General features: G+C 45.7%; 1 protein-coding gene across 1 annotated transcript in view; it reads left to right on the forward strand.

Annotated features, from left to right (window-relative positions):
- Window positions 1-22,499, forward strand: part of LOC135539599 (solute carrier family 41 member 1-like) — a 33,301-nt gene continuing 10,802 nt past the window's right edge. Inside the window, exons 1-8 of the mRNA XM_064965573.1 lie at window positions 1-1,203; window positions 8,192-8,299; window positions 8,856-8,927; window positions 9,327-9,471; window positions 9,948-10,094; window positions 14,112-14,256; window positions 14,641-14,720; window positions 21,898-22,032. Coding sequence (XP_064821645.1) covers window positions 1,009-1,203; window positions 8,192-8,299; window positions 8,856-8,927; window positions 9,327-9,471; window positions 9,948-10,094; window positions 14,112-14,256; window positions 14,641-14,720; window positions 21,898-22,032 — 1,027 coding nt within the window. The 5' untranslated portion in view covers window positions 1-1,008. The remainder of the gene's footprint in view (window positions 1,204-8,191; window positions 8,300-8,855; window positions 8,928-9,326; window positions 9,472-9,947; window positions 10,095-14,111; window positions 14,257-14,640; window positions 14,721-21,897; window positions 22,033-22,499) is intronic.

Consider the following 22,499-nt stretch of genomic DNA (forward strand, 5'->3'; position numbering starts at 1 on the left):
ACTCTGTCTGCATACCAGAGTACAGGAAACCCCTGGTGGCAATGTTACTGGTACTCTAACGCTTTGCCTCGAGACTCACACCTTATCGTTCTCACTCAATGTCTCACTGCAGTTCTTCTTCGGAGCCTTAGAACCACGGACCATCACCTTATTACCTCATTTCTCTTCTGCGACACACCGACAAACAACCACCGTCACGTCTCTCCGACCCAACATGAGGAAGGGGCTCCAGGGAAGCCAGGCTGCTCACACAGGGCAGTGGGAAGAAAAGGAGAGGAAAGAGGAGAGGCATCACGAGCAGCAGCAGCTGGGGGGGGCAGAGAAAAAGTTAGTAGCGTTCTGGTTGTCCTTGTCCCAGAGGACGTGGACATTTTTCAGGCCCCGCAGTGGCGAACGCACTGGCTGCTTCCAGCGGAGCCCCTCCGCAGCTCGCCTGCTGAAGAGCGAGGCGTGAGGAGTGCGAGAGGCCAAAGGCAGTCCGTGCCATTCTTTAGCTTCATCCACCATTAGCAAAAAAAATAATGTTTTTGTTATATTAGTAACGTTGGCTAAAGACAGAAGCACAAGAGAGAGCGACAGGTGAAGGACAAGAGGAGGGAGGGAGGTTCGTCAAATGCCCTCTTCTTCTTTTCTGGGCTTCCTCCGGATTCTTTACCTTGGGGAAAAGCGTTAGGCAGCAGCTGAACTGTTACTTTTTGAACATTACGACAACAGACTGTCATTACATTTACTTCACGTTCAGAACATTAAGGCAAGAAACTGTGACTCAAAAGGCATCGTGCTGCTGTCGACTGGAAGAACTTCCTGCCCTCCTCTTGTTGTCGTCAAAGCCAGGCCTCCCTCCTTTGAAGAAACTTCCACTCGCAAAACTAAACTATAAAGTTACCATAGAGGAGATATTAGTGGTGGAGATTGCTGGAGGTTAGTGTGACAAGGGGCAGGTGTCGCTCCCTAAACCCCTACTCGTCTTCACAGGAAGAGATGGGGTAACTGGGACCTGCTGAGACCATGGTGGTCACCCATCTGGAGCTGGAACTGTGCTACCAAGGGAAGAAGCTGAGAGGCTTCACCTGTAAGCTGACCCGCTCCCCCTATGGCTACCTGCCTGAGAGTGCCTGGCTCATCGCAGCCCAGATCCTACTGCCCTTCCTGGTGGCCGGCCTGGGCATGGTGGCAGCGGGCATAGTCATGGACGTGGTGCAAGTATGGGCTAACTTTGTGTTTGTGTGTCTTGTAAAGTACATTTGTGTGCATGTGTGTGTATGTAATATCTATGAACAATATCCATGTATGCATGTCTTTTCTTGACCTATTGTTAGGCTTTGAAACAGTATATTTGTGTGTATCAGGGCATGACGTAATGTGTTGTAAATCCCCTTGCATTTAAGCAAAACAACAGGTGAGAGAGGTGCAGCCCCACAGATGTTTGGGCACCTACATTGTTACATTGCTTTGTATCAGCAATAGCCCACCAGTGGTGGGAACTGGTGGGGTTAGAAAAGGGACACACTGGCTACATCCCAAATGGCACACTGATCCCTTTAAATCTCAGACACACCAGTTTGTCTGCCACAGTACTTAGCACTTCTGAACAGTGTCGGCAGTCAATCTCTTATGTTTACACAGCAAAGACCTTGAAGTCGTCAGCCACCCAGCCTTGTTAAGATACCCCAAACCAGAAGGTGGCAGTAGTGTTGTTTGGCAATGCACGTGTATGTGTGTTGCTATATGGTCTAGTCAATGTTAGTTAGCTACCTAGCTAGCTGCACACAGTTTGCCGTTGTTGATAATAGCCAGATGGCAAGATCACAAATAAACAATTGAATTCACTCTCCATAATCACATATAGGCCTCAGATAAATGTTTAGCTATCTGGCTAATGTTAGCATGATACGCTAACTAGCTGTTGTGCTAGCTAGGTAAAGTAAAGATACTGCATTGACTCTCGGCAGCCAGCTACAAGTAGCTGCTACATCGAAACTAATCCATTGTGATTTAATTACAATGTTGCTAGCTACAGTGGCCAGATAGCTAGCTTGGTAAAGCATTAAGTGCTGTGTGCATTGTTCTTCACTTAACACCCCATTTGTTTAATATGAAGTGTGTGCGACTGCATTGCTCAGTTAGCTAGCAAGCTAACTAATAAGCTAGTGCACATTATCAAACCTTACAAAAAAAATCCTTCTTCAAGCACGAAACTCCTTAGACCTAGATGTAATTTAAGTAAAGACTTCCTCTAGAAAGAAAATATATTATGCAGGTTTATTGTTTTAGTTAGAACAATTCTCATGAAAAGGGGGTGCATTAGACCTAAAAAAGTGACATCTTTTTTTCCCCTTTTTCTTGTCACTCATATCGGTTCCTCACGTGGAGGTTCAAATCAAATCAAACTTTATTTGTCACATGCGCCAAATACAAAAAGTGTAGACCTTACCGTGAAATACTTACTTACAAGCCCTTAACCAACAGTGCAGTTCAATAAAAAAACAACATATAAACTAAAGTAAAAAAATACAAATAAAAGTAACACAATAACATAACAATAGCGAGGCTATATACAGGGGGTACCGGTACCGCGTCAGTGTGCGGGGGTACAGGTTAGTTGAGGTAATTTGTTCATGTAGGTAGGGGTGAAGTGTCTCTGCATAGATTTTTTTAAACAGTGAGTATCAGCAGTGTACAAAACAAATGGCCTCCCCCCAGGTGGTAAGGGTAGGTAACAACACATCCACCATGCTGATCCTCAACACAGGCGCTCCTCAGGGGTGCGTGCTCAGTCCCCTCCTGTACTCCCTGTTCACCCACAACTGCATGGCCAGGCACGACTCCAACCCCATCATTAAGTTTGCAGACGACACAACAGTGGTAGGCCTGATCAACGACGAGACAGCCTATACGGAGGAAGTCAGAGTCCTGGCCTGGTGGTGGCAGAATAACAAGCTATCCCTCAACGTAACCAAGACTAAGGAGATTATTGTGGACTAAAGGAAAAGGAGGACCAAGCACACCCCCATTCTCATCGACGGGGCTGTAGTGGAGCAGGTTGAGAGCTTCAAGTTCCTTCGTGTCCACATCACCAACAAACTAGAATGGTCCAAACACACCAAGACAGTCGTGAAGAGGGCACGACAAAGCCTATTCACCCTCAGGAAACTAAAGATTTGGCATGGTTCCTGAGATCCTCAAAAGGTTCTACAGCTGCAACTGGTTGATTCATTGCCTAGTACGGCAACTGCTCGGCCTCTGACTGCAAGGCACTACAGAGGGTAGTGCGTACGGCCCAGTACATCACTGGGGCTAAGCTGCCTGCCATCCAGGACCTCTACACCAGGCGGTGCCCTAAAAATTGTCAAAGACCCCAGCCATAGACTGTTCTCTCAACTACCGCATGGCAAGCGGTACCTGAGTGCCAAGTCTAGGACAAAAAGGCTTCACAACAATTTTTACCCCCAAGCCATAAGACTCCTGAACAGGTAATCAAATGGCTACCCGGACTATTTGCATTGTGTGCCACCCCCCACCCCAACCCCTCTTTTTACACTGCTGCTACTCTCTGTTTATCATATATGCATAGTCACTTTAACTATACATTCATGTACATACTACCTCAAATAGCCCAACCAACCAGTGCTCCCGCACAGTGGCTAACCGGGCTATCTGCATTGTGTCCCACCCACCACCCGCCAGCCCCTCTTTTACGCTACTGCTACTCTCTGTTCCTCATATATGCATAGTCACTTTAACAACATCTACATGTACATACTACCTCAATCAGCCTGACTAACCGGTGTCTGTATGTAGCCTCGCTACTGTATATAGCCTGTCTTTTTACTGTTGGTTTATTTCTTTACCTAACTATTGTTCACCTAATACCTTTTTTCACTATTAGTTAGAGCCTGTAAGTAAGCATTTCACTGTTAGGTCTACACCTGTTGTATTCAGCGCATGTGACAAATAAACTTTGATTTGATGTCAGTTAGCCTATCAGAAGCGTCTAAAGGCATGACATCATTTTCTTGAATTTCCCAAGCTGTTTAAAGGCACAGACAATTTATTGTATGTAAAACTTCTGACCCACTGGAATTGTGATACAGTGAATTATAAGTGAAATAATCTGTCTGTAAACAATAGTTGGAAAGATTGGTTTCATCTGGTCTGATGAAACCAAGATTGAACTCTTTGACCTCCAGAATGCGTCTGGAGGAAAGCTGGCACCATCTCTACGGTGAAGCATGGTGGTGGCAGCACCATGCTGTGGGGATGCTTTTCAACAGCAGGGATTGGGAGACTAGTCAGGATCGAGGGAATGATGAACAGAGCAAAGTACAAAGAGATCCTTGATGAAAACCTGCTCCAGAGCACTCAGGACCTCAGACGAGGGTGAAGGTTCACCTTCCAACAGGACAACGACCCTAAGCACACAGCCAAGACAATGCAGGAGTGGCTTCGGGACAAGTCTCTAAATGTTCTTGAGTGGCTCAGCCAAAGCCCAGACTTGAACCCAATCAAACATTTCTGGAGAGACCTGAAAATAGCTGTGCAGTGACGCGCCCCATTCAACCTGACAGAGCTTGAGAGGATCTGCAGAGAAGAATGGGAGAAACTCCCCAAATACAGTACAGGTGTGCCAAGCTTGTAGCATCATACCCAAGAAGACTCAAGGCTGTAATCGCTGCCAATGGTGCTTCAACAAAGTACTGAGTAAAGGGTCTGAAAACGTATGTAAATGTCATATTTCAGTTTTTAATTTGTAATAAATTTAAAAGAAAAATAATAATAAAAATAAAAATAAACGTTTTTGCTTTATTACTATGGAGTATTGTGTGCAGATTGATGAGGGAAAAATATTTAATAGATTTTAGAATATGGCTGTAACGTAACAACATTTGGAAAAAGTCAAGGGGTCTGAATACTTTTAGAATGCACTGTATTGTCCTTTTGCTTGTTTGATGGCTCTGCGGACGTCGTAGCTCGACTCCTTGTACTATAAACAAAGGACGCCTATTTAAATATAGGTGTTTCAAGATGGATCGTATAATAAAAAATGCTGTCTTGCCAATTCACATGTTATTTTCAATAAGAGTTGGCAAGACAGCACAATAAGATCTGGGACTCAGGGTACTTGTGGCTATACCTCATGGAACATTTTGGAGAGGACAACACTTTTTTGTATTTTTTTTCCTAAGTATACTCTGTAAGACATGTAGATAGGCATAGTGCGTGTAGCTAGTAGTATAGCAAAAGGACATAGAGGCAGCACAATAGCTCTTTCCCTGGTTAACCTTTTGGAAAGATCCCAGCAGTTGCATGGCATGACTAACTCCCTGAATAATGGAATAGGTTGGTGGGTTGGGAGTCACTTTGACTGAAGTTAGCCTTGAAAGCTACCCCCCCCCCCCATTTTAATTGGAAATGACAAAAATATGTGTGTGTGGAGGGGGAAAATACATTCATTCAAACATTCACCTGTAACTCATAATAGTTACTTTATATCAAGGCAAAATAGCAAAACATACTGAGTATTTTAGTTTCATTTTAACCTTAATCTTCAGATTATAGTTATTAGATTATTATGAAATGACAACAGTGTCGTGAGGTGACTTGCATTAATCTGATCACTGTATTTATTTTATAAACTAACTATGTTTAATTGTTACCCAATTAAATTAATAATGTAACAATGAACTCATTAGGAATTTGGGGCAACACGGAATAAGTTTTTCATAAGTTACCATCTCCTAAAGATATATATACAGTGGGGCAAAAAGTATTTAGTCAGCCACCAATTGTGCAAGTTCTCCCACTTAAAAAGATGAGAGAGGCCTGTAATTTTCATCATAGGTACACTTCAACTATGACAGACAAAATGAGAAAAAAAATCCAGAAAAATCACTGTAGGATTTTTTATGAATTTATTTGCAAATTATGGTGAAAAATAAGTATTTGGTCAATAATAAAAGTTTATCTCAATACTTTGTTATATACCCTTTGTTGGCAATAAGGTCAAACGTTTTCTGTAAGTCTTCACAAGGTATTCACACACTGTTGCTGGTATTTTGGCCCATTCCTCCATGCAGATCTCCTCGAGAGCAGTGATGTTTTGGGGCTGTTGCTGGGCAACACGGACTTTCAACTCCCTCCAAAGATTTTCTATGGGGTTGAGATCTGGAGACTGGCTCGGCCACTCCAGGACCTTGAAATGCTTCTTATGAAGCCACTCCTTCGTTGCCTGGGCGGTGTGTTTGGGATCATTGTCATGCTGAAAGACCCAGCCATGTTTCATCTTTAATGCCCTTGCTGATGGAAGGAGGTCTTGCGTGGAGCCCCAGATCGAGGGAGAATATCAGTGGTCTTGTACTGTATGTCTTCCATTTCCTAATAATTGCTCCCACAGTTGATTTCTTCAAACCAAGCTGCTTACCTATTGCAGATTCAGTCTTCCCAGCCTGGTGCAGGTCTACAATTTTGTTTCTGGTGTCCTTTGACAGCCCTTTGGTCTTGGCCATAGTGGAGTGTGACTGTTTGAGGCTGTGGACAGGTGTCTTTTATACTGATAACAAGTTCAAACAGGTGCCATTAATACAGGTAACGAGTGGAGGACAGAGTAACCTCTTAAAGAAGAAGTTACAGGTCTGTGAGAGCCAGAAATCTTGCTTGTTTGTAGGTGACCAAATATTTATTTTTCACCATAATTTGCAAATAAATTCATTAAAAATCCTACAATGTGATTTTATGGATTTTTTTTCTTCTCATTTTGTCTGTCATAGTCGAAGTGTACCTATGATGAAAATTACAGGCCTCTCTCATCTTTTTAAGTGGGAGAACTTGCAGAATTGGTGGCTGACTAAATACTTTTTTGCCCCACTGTATGTATCGATAACAGTCACTTATTAACCATAACCTCATATCATTCTCATTCTGAATGTTGCAGACTAATTGAATCTGCAAGAATAACAGTATTTTCTGATTATTCAATACTACACAAATTAATTGTATTATTTATTTACTAACTAACTAAATAATAACACAGAATACACATACACTATCATGAGACAAAAGTCCCTAGTGGACTGACAAGATATATGGAGAGGGGGTGGGGGAATATGGAGAGGGGGAGGGGGAAGAGAGAGATAGAGAAATAGACATTTATTGTGGATACATTCTGTAATTCTCCTCAAAGTAATATTAATACTTTGCTCATAAACCACTGCCCATTCGGATAAGAAATGTAATGTATATATTTACGCATAGATGTCTTTGTTCGTTGTCTATCTCTGGTGAACCAATCAACCCTTCTATGGGGACTGGTGTTGTTCACAGTTCGGCGATCGTCTCGGCGTCGGTGTAAGGCTCGGCTTGTCCACCAGAGGTTACAATGTCCTTCTTAGTTGTAGAGCTTCTCTGGTAGTGGTGTTTAAATAGAACCGCTGCTCAGATGCAACAGTGATTGTCTGAGATGGGATTTCTTCCTTTCCACCTTGTGTCTTTAGTCATTTCTAGGACCACTTTTACATGCACAGCTGCAGACTGTGAATGTTTTTAGTCTCGTCGTGGAGGTTATCTTCTCATCTCGTGTTGGTTTTCAGAGTTTCCAAACATTTCAATGTGTGGACCATGGTTTCACATCTTCTGTCATGGTATGTTAATTCTTGACGAGTCCATTTAAGCACTCTGGTCGGAAAGGCGGTTCCATCACACTGACACACTATTCTGACTTCATTAGGGGCATGGCTTAGTATTAATGTGCCAGGAACACGAAAAACCATTTACGACAGGGTGTGAAGGTGTCATAAAACTGGCCCAGCCCCCTACCTCTGAGGCCTTGGATCCTTGACCAGGAGAGTCATGACAACAGCAACAGAGAATGATTTTAATCTGAATAAAGAAATTATATAATACCAATATTAATCATGTCCTGTTACAGTGAATTATTCTGCTTGCCAGATCTGTTTGTGCTTGAGCCAACTCCTTTCTGTTTTGGCATGACAACGACCAAACAGTTGGCTAAAGCAGTACTGTACATCTGACAATCAGTCTAGCAGAAAATATGTTGGGAGGGATTGGGATGTTTCATCATTGAGAGGTGTTTAAGGAGATCATTGTGAATGTTTCAGCACTGGCAAGTTCTTATGGATATTATTCAGAGTGGTATGTTTCAGTACTAGCTAGTGTTTAATTGTGTATTATTCAGCACTGGGAGGTGTTTAAGGAGATCACAGAGGTGTTTATCTTGGTGCCAGCCCTGGTGGGACTGAAAGGCAACATAGAGATGACACTGGCATCCAGACTGTCTACAGCAGTGAGTGGACACACATTGCCACACACACACTCATAGGCACGCATGCACACACACAGTCACTGACGCACACACACTCAATGCTGGCACGACATGTTTAACGCTCAAACTAAAACATGTGATTTTACACACACACACAACCATTTAGAGGCTGTTGCCATATATACAAAGACTTGGAATCACTGGCCACTTTAATAATGGAACACTAGTCCCTTTAATAAAATTTAAATCATGTTTACGTGCTGCTTTACTCCTCTCATATATACTGTATGCTATTCTACTGTAATCTACTGTATGCCGACATAGCTCTATCTAATATTTATATCTTAATTCCATTCTTTTTGTTTCAGATGTGTGTATCGTTGTGAATCGTTTTTAGATAATACTACACTGCTAGATACTACTGCACTGTTGGAGCTAGGAACACAAGCATTTCGCTACACTCACAATGACATCTGCTAAATATGTGTGTGTGACCAATAAAATTGTATTTAATTTAATTGAAATGTTATATCTCACCACTTTTCCTCTCCAACTCTCCCTCCCTCCTCCCTATCAGGCAAACACTGGGCAGATGGATGACCCGAAGCAGCAGTGGAGGATGGTGTGTAGCAACTTGGCTCTTATTCAGGTGACACCGACGTCTCCGTCCAGCAAACACAGCCAATGAGATTTTATCAAACCAGTGCTGTCACTTTGGCTAGCATGTACAGTCAACCACACAAGCTATTATGGAGTGAGTTTATCTGTGAATCCAACAGAGGGCACAAGAGGGTGTCATTGTATCAAGGCAATGACATGTCTCAGTACCATGCTTCAATCTCTCTCTCTCTCTCTCTCTCCTCTTCCCTCCCTTACTCTAACCTTTCCCCCTCGATCTCCCTCCTTCCTTTCCTGCCTCCCATACCCTTCCCTTGCTGACTCACCTGTTCCCTCGCTCTCCCTTTCCCTCTCCCTCTCCCTGCCTATCTCTCTCTCTCCCCCTTCTCTCACTGCCAGTTTCTTATTCCCCCTCTCTCTTCCTCCATAGGTCCAGGCAACAGTGGTGGGTTTCCTGGCTGCGGTAGCCGCAGTGGGGTTGGGTGCGTTGACCAGGGGTCGTGTAGACTTTCTACAGGCTGCTGTCCTATGTGGCAGTAGTGTCACGACAGCCTTTGTAGCTGCCCTGTCCTTGGGTAGGTCAACGTAACAAAAGCACAACAGTATACTTGCCACTAGCTGATGTACAAGCTCAGACTGACACCAGTAATTCTAGGTAGAATTGTAGGGAATGGAAAAGTGAACCCAGGTTGCTAGCGTGAAAGGCAAGCACCTTACCCATTGCACCAGCGTAATCCTACATACCACCCATGGTTAAGCCACTTTGTGAGAATTGTATCAGGGCTCATTAGTGAAGATTGCTACACCATGTCATCACTTCGATTGTTCCGATGTTTAGCAGCTGTATATTTACTAGGTATACCGGAAATTGAGAGTGATCTTTTCTATCTTTTGGCAATAGATGATAGTCAGGAACCCTACAAACCTTAAGAGTTGTCCTGCTGAAATGGTTGAATAAATAAATTAAACTAAATATGCACTTTGATATGGATGATTCCATTTTAGATTGACAGTAGGCCATAGTATGTGTGTCCACTCTCTGTATCGGTAGGACTAGTGATGGTGGGAGTGATCATCGGCTCCAGGAAGGTGGGCATCAACCCTGACAATGTGGCAACACCCATCGCCGCCAGCCTGGGTGACCTCATCACCCTCTCTCTGCTGGCCGGGGTCAGCAGCTTCCTCTTCAGGTTCAAAGGTCAGATCAATCGCCATAGAATAACTGGAATATGCTGGAATCTGGTCGAGCTGTAACTCTCTCAACAGCCGGACCACTTATGCTTATGTTCCAGCCTCGGCTCGGTCGCTGTCTGTGTCCTTCCTACCTGTCATTCCTCCTTCATTGTCTGTCCCCCTCACTTCATACTGTCCTGTCGGGAAAAAAACCCTGTTAAAGTACAAAAGGACGTTTTAATCTCTGATTTCCTTTAAAAAAAATAAGCCCACATTTTATCTGAACCTTCACACCTACCACTGACTAGACCCATCTTGAAGATTGCCAGGACTGGATGCAATATTAAGCTAAGCCTAGGTAGAGCCAGAGCCAATATTATATTAAATATATGGCTTTGGGTAGAGCTATTTTCATATGCCTAGGTTCCGATTCCCTACACTTCTTCCCAAAACGGGCACTTGTTCCCCCCTCATGGATTTAAAAGTATTGGATTAATGTATGCATGGACTAGACCATAGCCACGGGAAGTAGGGGTGTTTTTAAATGTCCCTACTAAATTAGAACTTTTATTACCTTTATTACTCCTGTATGAAAAGAGAAAAATACTTGTCAGCAGAGCGGAGAAAAATACTCCTCAGCAACCCCCTCTGTGGACTGCCCCTCCGTCAACAGCACCCCACGGGCATGGGCTAGACTAGATGGAGTTTCCACAATATGCTTTACACCAGTCCACAAAGGGGAATTAATGACTGCACACTTTGAGGAGAAGGGTAAAGAATCAGACAGAAGCCCAGTTCTTTCAGATTTTCTAGGAAAGTGCTTGGTAGAAAAGAGTTGATTCAAAACTGATCTCTCATTGTTTCCAGCTGGAATAGACTATGATCATAAAGTAGATATTTTACATTACTTCATTGCTATTTCAGTTTACATTTAATTTCCTTACCAGGCAATAAAAAATCTTGTTAACCTTTGCAGTGAATAAAAAATCTTACGCCTGACAAGGCCAATAAAATCTGCATCTCGCTGGAAGCCCCGCCTTCCACAGGTGACAAGCCCAAGGCTCGGATTCATTCCTTTAATTCTTCTGCTCTTCACTTCGACGTGAGCAGCAACGATTCACACGACTAAAAACAAACACTTTTGGAACACTTTGTGGTAGTGCGTGCTCACCCCCTGGGCTTTGTGGGCTGGAGTTTTTGTATTTGTTCTCCTAGTTTCCTAACCACAAACCAATAACTTTTTCTTCGTACTGTTTGGCCTGGCTGTAGCAAAGAGTAAGATCGCTGACGTGACCGAAAAGACAGGATAACAAGCCAGGTTTGGGTTCACGACCATGCCCAAATGAATATAAAGATACTCACATTTGTTGCCTTGTATGTCTCAATGCATGCTCTGGCTGCCCTCGCTTGAATCCGTTTGTGTGCGGGACTAGGGGATGAGGTCAGTAACAGTGGCTTGCCCATGGCTGGAACTATTCCTTTAGTTCAAGGCGCAGGTTCTCCTGACAATCGTGTAGCATTCTTGAGGTGGCTTGGTGTTTCCGATAGTGACTTCCTCTTCCTGGTGCCCGTACCTCGGCTGAGTCTGAGTTGCGGGACGCAGAGATGGATTGGGTCTGGTTGGAGCAAATACCTTGTCTGCCTGGGCGTGGTGTACGCGGTTGTTGTCGCCAGTTACGGGAGGCTACTCGAAGAGAGAGGGTGGCAAGGTTCGGTGGGTACCCCTTGCTGCCTGTGTCTGCCTCGGTCAAGCGATGCTTGCCTCTCTTCCCAGACTTGTCAATGATGGGTCCGGTCCTACCTCAGTGATCCGGTCCTATGCAGAGAACAGCCTAGCTAATCAAGTGCTGCATAGCATGCTAGCCAGGTTAGCTAACTCGCCAAGCTATTCCTGCCACCCCACGTGGAGTTGATAGGATAGCTCTCTTGTTTTAATATATGTAGCATTAAGTCGTTTGGTTATTCTAAACAGACCGTGTTGCAGTCAAAGAGGCTAACTAGCCTAGCTTAGACTAAAACATCTCCTGGCTAAAGTCAGCTAGCATGCATAACTTCTAGTGAATGAAACTTCCTAGCTTTCCCCCAGGATTATGGCAACTCGTTCCTATTTCCTGGAGTGGAGGAAGCGGGGCTTGCATGCACCTCCGATAAGGAAGAAGCCCCCGAGCACTTGGCTTGGTTAACCCACGGAGCAGGGGGCCTTAGCACGGGTCTGAGGGACCAGTGCTCCCCTCCACAAAAACATGACCGCGACAACAGTACCTCCACATTTGGTTACAGCCCAAACGGGGTACTTTATTTATTTATCCGTTATTTTACCAGGTAACTTGACTGAGAACACGTTCTCATTTGCAGCAACGACCCTGGGGAATAGTTACAGGGGAGAGGGATGAATGAGCCAATTGTAAACTGGGGATTATTAGGTGACCGTGATAATTTGAGGGCCAGATTGGGAATTTAGCCAGGACACCAGGGTTAACACCCCTACTCTTATGATAAGTGCCATGGGATCTTTAATGACCTCTGAGAGTCAGGACACCCGTTTAACGTCCCATCCGAAAGACGACACCCTACACAGGACAGTGTCCCCAATCACTGCCATTGGGACATTTTTTTAGACCAGAGGAAAGAGTGCCTCCTACTGGCCCTCCAGCAGCATCTGGTCTCCCATCCGGGGACTGACCAGGACCAACCCTGCTTAGCTTCAGAAGCAAGCAGTGGTATACAGGGTGGTATGCTGCTGGCTTGGTCCTATTGACTTAACTACAAATTTCCGTAGGATCTTCATTTGATCACTCTTTTGTTGTTGAGAATTAGTGTAGTGTATTGAGGTTTAAAAAGGCATCTGCAGCTTATAATTTCTACTTTAAAATGTCCAACTTGATTTGCCTTGACAAAATTAGTATCAACCCCTACAAAAAAAATCCATTAATTATAATCCACATAATAATTCATTTTTTGTTGCTGACTGAACAGGACCAACCCTGCTTAGCTTCAGAAGCAAGCCAGCAGTGGTATGCAGGGTGGTATGCTGCTGGCATCAGCCATCGCCAGAGCCCGGGCTTTGTGCAGGCTATACAGTCTCAAGGAAGCACAACATATTTATTTATTTAAATAGGCAAGTCAGTTAATTAAGAACAAATTCGTATTCACAATGACGGCCTAGGAACAGTGGGTTAACTGCCTTGTTCAGGGGCAGAACGACAGATGTTTGTCTTGCCAGCTCGGGATTTAATCCAGCAACCTTTCGGTTACTGGCCCAATGCTCTAACCACTAGGCTACCTGCCGCCCCTAGGCTACCTGCCTAGGGGCGGAAGGTACCCAGGGTGAGAGTAATAGGTTTGCTCTTTGTCCACAAGGAGGCACCCCTCCCCATAGGTGGCTCATTTCTGGGATTCATTGCTGATTCCTGCCTGTAGCTCACTAGTCCCTATGAGGCATAGCCGCCGGAAGTAGGGGTGCTGAAAGGCAGCAGCACACCCTGGAAAATCCACAATAAATGAATAATAAGAATTTTTGCACAAAAGTAGTGCACTGGGCCTTTAATAGCGCTGTATAAATGTCATGGGCCATTTAACTTGGTGCCATTGGGGCCGGCTTCTGCGGGATTTCCTTTCCCGATAGTTGTGTTGTACCATAAGTACCGACTGAAAAGGAATGTAAAGTTATGACTATAACTACTGTTTCCTGAAGGAGGGAAACGAGGTACAACACAACTATGGGGAAATTAATTAAAGGAGCGAATCCGAGCCTCGGCTTATCACCTGTGGAAGGCTGGGCACCCAGCCAGGCGCGGATTTCATTACCCTTGTCAGGTGTAAGTACGACTCCCCATAGTTGTGTTGTACCTAGTTTCCCTGCTTCAGGGAACAGTAGTTATAGTCATAACATTCCGTTTTGCTGTCTATTGCAGGTCTGCTTGATAAATGTCTAACACAGTGCATTGGGTGTGTTCCAGATACACATTTTCTTATTTTATACCTGTGTATGTGGAATGTGCTCACTTTCTCACACACACTCGCTACCTGTCCTGTCTTCCAGAGATGTGGTACCTGCCTGTGCTGGTGTGTGGCTTCTTCCTGGTTCTCATCCCGCTGTGGGTGGTCATTGCCCGGCGCTCTCCTCCAATTAGAGAGGTCCTGAGGTCTGGGTGGCAGCCCGTCATCGTAGCCATGTTCATCAGCAGGTAAAGGCCTGGGGCTTTCAACAATCTATTTTTATTCAATCAACATTCTATCAATATTCAATCAATGTTCTATTAATGATCTACAAAAGACTCAGGAGTTTCCAACTAGTTTCCTTCAAGGAGACAACCGTGCAGTATACACACTTAAAGTGCATCTTGAAGGACTTAATCGCTTCCTCTTCCCTCACCTTTATCTAAACTGATTTGATATAACTGGACAAGTAAAATATACTTCTCAGTAGGCTTCCATGCACCGTATCGCTTTCATCTATCCTCTCCTTTCAGATCAGTGCAGATAATTAAAAAAATACTTTATCATGACACCTTTCGGCTTTAGACATGTTAAGTGACGTTTGTGTCCCATTGTGTCCTTTTAAACCACAGTATCGGAGGCCTTATTCTGGACAAGACCGTGAGCGACCCGAACTTTGAGGGCATGGCAGTGTTCACCCCAGTAATCAACGGTGAGTGGACCGAACCTTAATCCTCAAACAAATGAAAGGGCGCGACCTGTGTGTAATTCACTGTTGAATAGTTCCTACTTCCTCCTAACTAACAAATATCCTCAAGAAACTACCCGAGAAACAGCTGTCCCACTGGGAAAATACTGGTTGAATCAACATGGAAAACTGATTGGATTTGCAAAAAGTCATCAACATAAGGGCATTTAGTCTTTTTTTTAACACAACTTTTAACCTAAATCCAACGATATGGTGACATTGTTGTTGATTTCACAATGAATTCATGTTTGTTGACTCCTGCTCCACCAAATGTAAATCAAAACTAGAAGTTGAACTTACGTCTGTGCCCAGTGGGGTATGGGAAAAACTAGAAACAGGTTTAACCTTTTTGCAATGCTGTTTACCATTACTAAATATGTCTCTCGTAAAGCCACCATTAAATCTCATTTGTGCTCATGTTGGGAAATGGGTTCGAGTCGAGAAGCCATAGCTTAATTGGTCTCAAATTGTTATAAACACAGCATTACTTTACATATGTTTGTTATCCTTAGTCTGTCCACTACTGTAAGATATTATGTAAGCTTAAATGTAAAATCTGGTAGTCTTTTCCCTCAAAGACAACATCTGGTTTTCTTGGTAGAGAGATATATGACGTATGACAAAATAGATGGGCGTGGGATCTTGTCCTATTTAAACAGTCTTTGAAGTATGACAGTAAATTACTATAATTTGTGTGATAGTTTACAAAAGCACAACGGCTTAATGCAAAGCATCTAAATGGCATCAACATTTATTTCATTAGTCATAAGTTGGTCTCACACAAGTTGCAGAGTGCCATGTCACTAAAGGCCTAGTCTGTGATATTTACAGACATTTTTGACCATTTAAATTAGTGATATATGCCCATTAATTGTGAAGAATATCACTTATAAATGCATTATGAGTCTTGAAAGCCATGACTACGAGGCCTCCCGAGATGTTCATTACTTATACGGAATAAAAGGACTCTAATTTAAACCACTCAGCAGCCTAGTCAGAACATCAGAGGGGAAGGAGGAAAGTATTGAAGTTCCCACATCTTCTGTAAATAAGACTCTTAGTATGGCGATGTTTGTTACCCATGGCTAGCCACCATCGCTGGAGAGGAATAACAATAGGGTTTACATAAACCTCAGCCTGTTTAGAATGACAACTATGCAATATCTGCTTCGGATTTCCTCTATACTGCATATTTTCCAACCTCAGCTAGCGATACCAAAGGTTTTCGCTTTTATCTGCATTTCAAGACAGGAAGTACATTTGCATTGCCATTCAGTGATTCTTTCTCTCTCTCTCTCTCTCTCTCCCTCCATCACTGTTTATGTCTCTCTCACCGCTCTCCCTCTGCCTCCCTCACAATCTCTCTCTTCCTCTCTTTCTCCTGCCTCTCCAATCACTCTCTCCCTCTCCTCCTCTCTCCCTCTCCTCCTCTTTCCTCCTCTCTCCCTCTCCTCCTCTCTGCCTCTCCAACTGTCATGTCTTGTTATGTCTGTTCCTGTCCTTTCTCTTCACTCTGTCTCTCTCTGCTGGTCTTTTTAGGTTACCTTCTCTGTCTCTCATTCTTCAGCTGTTCTACATCTCCCCTAACTAGCTCATTCACTCTTTCCCACCTGTTCTCCCTTCCCCTCTGATTAGGTCTCTATTTCTCTCTCTGTTCCTGCTACTTTCAGTGTCTGATTCTTGTTTGTGTTTTTGATGCCAGAAGCAAGCTGTCGTCGCGTTTGCTTCCACCTTGTCCTATCCTGTCGGAGTCTGCCTGGCAATCCTGCATTATACTAACGTTCTTTTTGTTCCATTGACTACGTTGGAAGAGGATTTATGCCATTCCTGTTTTTCATTAAAGAACTCTGTTTTCTGTTAAAACCGCTTTTGGGTCTTCACTCAAGTACATAACAGAAGAATCAGACCAAGAATGGACCCAGCGGCTCCGGACCCTTTTCACTCCGCCGTCGAGATCCAGGGAGCGATGCTAGGCAGACACGAGGAGGAATTGTCTGCTGCTCGACATGCAGTTGAAACCCTGGCCGTCCAAGTCTCCGACCTCACAACACAGGTTCACCAACTCCACCTCGATCCACCGCCCACTTCCAGGGTTTCCGAGTCTCCGGAGCCCAGGATCAACAACCCGCCGTGTTACTCTGGGGAGCCCACTGAGTGCCGCTCATTCCTCACTCAGTGTGATGTGGTGTTCTCTCTCCAGCCCAACACTTACTCCAGGAGCGCAGCCCGCACGCCTACGTCATTTCTCTCCTTACCGGACGGGCGCGTGAGTGGGGCACGGCAATCTGGGAGGCGAGGGCGGAGTGTTATCAGGACTTTAAGGAGGAGATGATACGGGTTTTTGACCGTTCTGTTTTTGGGGAGGAGGCTTCCAGGGCCCTGTCTTCCCTATGTCAGGGGAATCGATCCATAACGGATTATTCTATTGAGTTTCGCACTCTCGCTGCCTCTAGTGACTGGAACGATTTGCTCGCTCGTTTTCTGGAGGGTCTCCTCGTTTTAAGGATGAGATCCTCTCCCGGGAGGTTCCTTCCAGTCTGGACTCCTTAATAGCTCTCGCTATTCGCATAGAGCGACGGTTTGATCTTCGTCGCCGAGCTCGTGGAAAGGAGCTCGCGTTCTCCGTTGCTCCCTCTCCACATCACTGCCACCTGCCGCATCACTGCCACCCTCCTCCGCCGGCTCGGATGCTGAGCCTATGCAGCTGGGGGTATCCGCATCTCGGCCAAGGAGAAGGAACGGAGAATCACCAATCGCCTCTGTCTCTACTGCGGCTCCGCTGGTCATTTTGTCACCTCATGTCCAGTAAAAGCCAGAGCTCATCAGTAAGAGGAGGGCTACTGGTGAGCGCAACTACTCAGGCCTCTCCTTCTGGATCACGCACTACCTTTCCGGTCCATCTCCGCTGGCCCGGTTCATCTGCTTCCTGCAGTGCCTTGATAGACTCTGGGGCGGAGGGCTGTTTTAACGAGACCTGGGCTCGGGAACATGACATTCCTCTCAGACAGTTAGGGAGCCCACGGCCTTGTTCGCTTTAGATGGTAGTTCTCTCCCAAGATTCAGCGTGAGACGCTGCCTTTAACCCTCACTGTCTCTGGTAATCATAGCGAAACCATTTCTTTTCTAATTTTTCGTTCACCTTTTACACCTGTTGTTTTGGGTCATCCCTGGCTAGTGCGCCATAACCCTTCTATTAATTGGTCTAGTAATACTATCCTATCCTGGAATGTTTCTTGTCATGTGACCTGTTTAATGTCTGCTATCCCTCCTGTTTCCTCTGTCTCTTCTTCACAGGAGGAGCCTGGCGATTTGACAGGGGTGCCGGAGGAGTATCACGATCTGCGCACGGTGTTCAGTCGTTCCAAGGCCACTTCTCCCTCCACACCGGTCGTATGACTGTAGTATTGATCTCCTTCCGGGAACTACTCCCCCGGGGTAGATTATACTCTCTGTCGGCTCCCGAACGTAAGGCTCTCGAGGATTATTTGTCGGTTTCGCTCGACGCCGGTACCATAGTCTCCTCCTCCTCTCCCGCCGGAGCGGGGTTTTTTTTTGTTCAGAAGAAGGACGGGTCCCTGCGCCCATGCGTGGATTATCGAGGGCTGAATGACATAACAGTTAAGAATCGTTATCCGCTTCCTCTTATGTCTTCAGCCTTCGAGATCCTGCAGGGAGCCAGGTTTTTCACCAAATTGGACCTTCGTAACGCCTACCATCTCGTGCGCATCAGGGAGGGGGACGAGTGGAAGACGGCGTTTAACACTCCGTTAGGGCACTTTGAATACCGGGTTCTTCCTTTCGGCCTCGTTAACGCTCCAGCTGTCTTTCAGGCACTTTAACGACGTCCTGAGAGACATGCTGAACATTTTTGTTTTCGTTTACATGGACGATATCCTGATTTTTTCACCGTCTCTCTCGATTCATGTTCAGCACGTGCGACGCGTCCTCCAGCGCCTTTTGGAGAACTGTCTTTATGTGAAGGCTGAGAAGTGCACTTTTCATGCCGCCTCTGTCCCTTTTCTCGGTTCCGTTATTTCCGCTGAGGGCATTAAGATGGATCCCGCTAAGGTCCAGGCTGTCATTGATTGGCCCGTTCCTAAGTCACGCGTCGAGCTGCAGCGCTTTCTGGGCTTCGCTAATTTCTATCGTCGTTTCATCCGTAATTTCGGTCAGGTGGCAGCTCCCCTCACAGCCCTTACTTCTGTTAAGACGTGCTTTAAGTGGTCCGTTTCCGCCCAGGGAGCTTTTGATCTTCTTAAGAATCGTTTTACATCCGCACCTATTCTTGTTACACCTGACATCTCTAGTCAGTTTGTTGTTGAGGTTGACGCGTCAGAGGTGGGCGTGGGAGCCATTCTTTCTCAGCGCTCTCTCTCTGACGGCAAGGTCCATCCTTGCGCGTTTTCTCTCATCGCTTATCGCCGTCAGAACGTAACTATGATGTTGGTAATCGCGGAACTGCTCGCCATCCGCTTAGCCCTAGGCGAATCGACAGTGGTTGGAGGGGGCGACTTCCTTTTGTCGTTTGGACTGACCATAGGAACCTTGAGTACATCCGTTCAGCCAAACGACTTAATGCGCGTCAGGCTCGTTGGGCTCTGTTTTTCGCTCGTTTCGAGTTTGTTATTTCTTATCGTCCGGGCTCAAAAACACCAAGCCTGATGCTTTATCTCGTCTCTTCAGTTCTTCTGAGGTCTCCACCGACCCCGAGGGGATTCTCCCTGAGGGGCGTGTTGTCGGGTTGACTGTCTGGGGAATTGAGAGGCAGGTAAAGCAAGCACTCGCTCACACTCCGTCGCCGCGAGCTTGTCCTAGGAACCTTCTGAGTGGGCCCACTCTGCCAAGTTAGCCGGCCACCCCGGCGTTCGGGGTACGCTCGCTTCCATTCGCCAGCGTTTCTGGTGGCCCACTCGAACGTGACGCGCGTCGATTTGTCGCCGCTTGTTCGGTCTGCGCAGACTAAATCTGGGAACTCTCCTCCTGCCGGCCGTCTCAGACCGCTTCCCATTCCCTCTCGACCGTGGTCTCACATCGCTTTAGATTTTATCACCGGACTGCCTTCATCAGCGGGGAAGACAGTTATTCTTACGGTTGTCGATAGATTCTCTAAGGCGGCTCATTTCATTCCTCTCGATAAGCTCCCTTCTGCTAAGGAGACGGCTCAGATCATTATCGAGAATGTTTTCCGAATTCATGGCCTTCCGTCTGACGTCGTTTCCGACAGAGGCCCGCAGTTCACGTCTCAATTTTGGAGGGAGTTTTGCCGTTTGATTGGGGCTTCCGTCAGTCTCTCGTCCGCTTTCATCCCCAGTCTAACGGTCAAGCCGAACGGGCCAATCAGACTGTTGGTCATTTACGCAGTCTTTCTTTTCGTAACCCTGCGTCTTGGTCAGAACAGCTCCCCTGGGCAGAGTACGCCCACAACTCGCTTCCCTCGTCTGCTACCGGTCTATCCCCTTTTCAGAGTAGCCTTACCAGCCTCCGCTGTTCTCATCTCAGCTCGCCGAGTCCTGCGTCCCCTCCGCTCAGGCTTTTGTCCAGCGTTGCGAGCGCACCTGGAAGGGGGTCAGGTCGGCACTTTGCCGTAATAGGGCGCAGACTGTGAGGGCCGCTACTCGTAGGACCAAGAGTCCTAGATATTGTTGCGGTCAGAGAGTATGGCTCTCCACTCAGAACCTTCCCCTTAAGACAGCTTCTCGCAAGTTGGCCCCGCGGTTCATTGGTCCGTTCCGTATTTCTCAGGTCATTAATCCTGTCGCAGTGCGACTTCTTCTCCCGCGCTATCTTCGTCGCGTTCACCCGGTCTTCCATGTCTCCTGTGTTAAGCCCGTTCTTCGCGCCCCCGCTCGTCCCTCCCCCCCCATCCTTGTCGAGGGCGCACCCATCTACAGGGTTCGTAAGATTTTGGACATGCGCCCTTGGGTCATCAGTACCTAGTGGATTGGGAGGGGTGGTCCTGAGGAGAGGAGTTGGGTTCCCTCTCGGGACGTGCTGGACCGTTCGCTGATCGATGATTTCCTCCGTTGCCGCCAGGTTTCCTCCTCGAGTGCGCCAGGAGGCGCTCGGTGAGTGGGGGGGTACTGTCATGTCTTGTTATGTCTGTTCCTGTCCTTTCTCTTCACTCTGTCTCTCTCTGCTGGTCTTTTTAGGTTACCTTCTCTGTCTCTCATTCTTCAGCTGTTCTACATCTCCCCTAACTAGCTCATTCACTCTTTCCCACCTGTTCTCCCTTCCCCCTCTGATTAGGTCTCTATTTCTCTCTCTGTTCCTGCTACTTTCAGTGTCTGATTCTTGTTTGTGTTTTTGATGCCAGAAGCAAGCTGTCGTCGCGTTTGCTTCCACCTTGTCCTATCCTGTCGGAGTCTGCCTGGCAGGTGCATCCTGCATTATACTAACGTTCTTTTTGTTCCATTGACTACGTTGGAAGAGGATTTATGCCATTCCTGTTTTTCATTAAAGAACTCTGTTTTCTGTTAAAACCGCTTTTGGGTCTTCACTCAAGTACATAACACCAACTCTCTCCGTTCCTCTCAACCCCATCCAATAATATGCAAGACTTAGCTGTTGGCTGTGGAAGCATGGCTGTTGAGAATGTAATTTTAAGAGCTATTGCAGGGAACTACAGCGAGACACGCTCAAAGCTATTAGACATGTTTGTATACCTCTCGGAGAGATGCGCCCAAGGCAATAAGATATGCATTCATCATCCCATCACATGTTTCTGAGTGAGGATGTTGTTAATATTATAAAGGACCATATTGAGTTTTTCATGACTGGATGATACAGTCTTCAACAACACCTGTAGCGTTGTGCTTGCTACCACGCTTTTAATACTTCTCTGATTTGAAAAGATGCAGTATAATCTCATGGATACAAGATCATGCTCTCTCTTTGCACAAACTCACTTTAAAGATATGCCAATACAGTTACAGCCGAACAAACCCTACTTGAGGAACTATAAAAAGTTGCAGAAAACCAAAACTACCTACAATTACCATAAAGATGCTTCATAACCTTGAAAATACCTATAATTTATTAAACCCAGAGCTCAAGCCTAAATATGTAACAGACCATTTCGACAAATGATCCTTGAAAAAAAACTCTAATTCCAATGATTGTTCTGTTCCATCCCTTCACGCAGGTGTGGGAGGTAACTTGGTGGCCATCCAGGCCAGCCGCATCTCCACCTACCTCCACTACTGGAGCATGCTTGGGACCCTGCCCTCCAAGATGGCACAACACTGGCCTGGCCCCTGCCTGACCTTCTGCTCCTCAGGTCAGCAGTCAAAACACACTTCAACTTCAAACACACACATACAGTTGAAATCGGAAGTTTACATACACTTAGGTTGGAGTCATTAAAACTTGTTTCAAACTTGTCCAGGTGCACTTTTGAAAACTTTACACGTGCAGCACATTTTTTTTGGACAGCAGTGGCTTCTTCTGTGGTGTCCTCCCATGAACACCATTCTTGTTTAGTGTTTTACGTATCGTGTATCGTAGACTCGTCAACAGAGATGTTAGTATGCTCCAGAGATTTCTGTAAGTCTTTAGCTGACACTCTAGGAATCTTCTTAACCTCATTGAGCATTCTGCACTGTGCTCTTGCAGTCATCTTTGCAGGACGGCCACTCCTAGGGAGAGTAGCAACAGTGCTGAACTTTCTCCATTTATAGACAATTTGTCTTATCGTGGACTGATGAACATCAAGACTTTTAGAGATACTTCTGTAACCCTTTCCAG

The sequence above is a fragment of the Oncorhynchus masou genome, chromosome 5, assembly GCF_036934945.1.
Source record: "Oncorhynchus masou masou isolate Uvic2021 chromosome 5, UVic_Omas_1.1, whole genome shotgun sequence".
In the NCBI taxonomy this organism is placed as follows: Eukaryota; Metazoa; Chordata; class Actinopteri; order Salmoniformes; family Salmonidae; genus Oncorhynchus; species Oncorhynchus masou.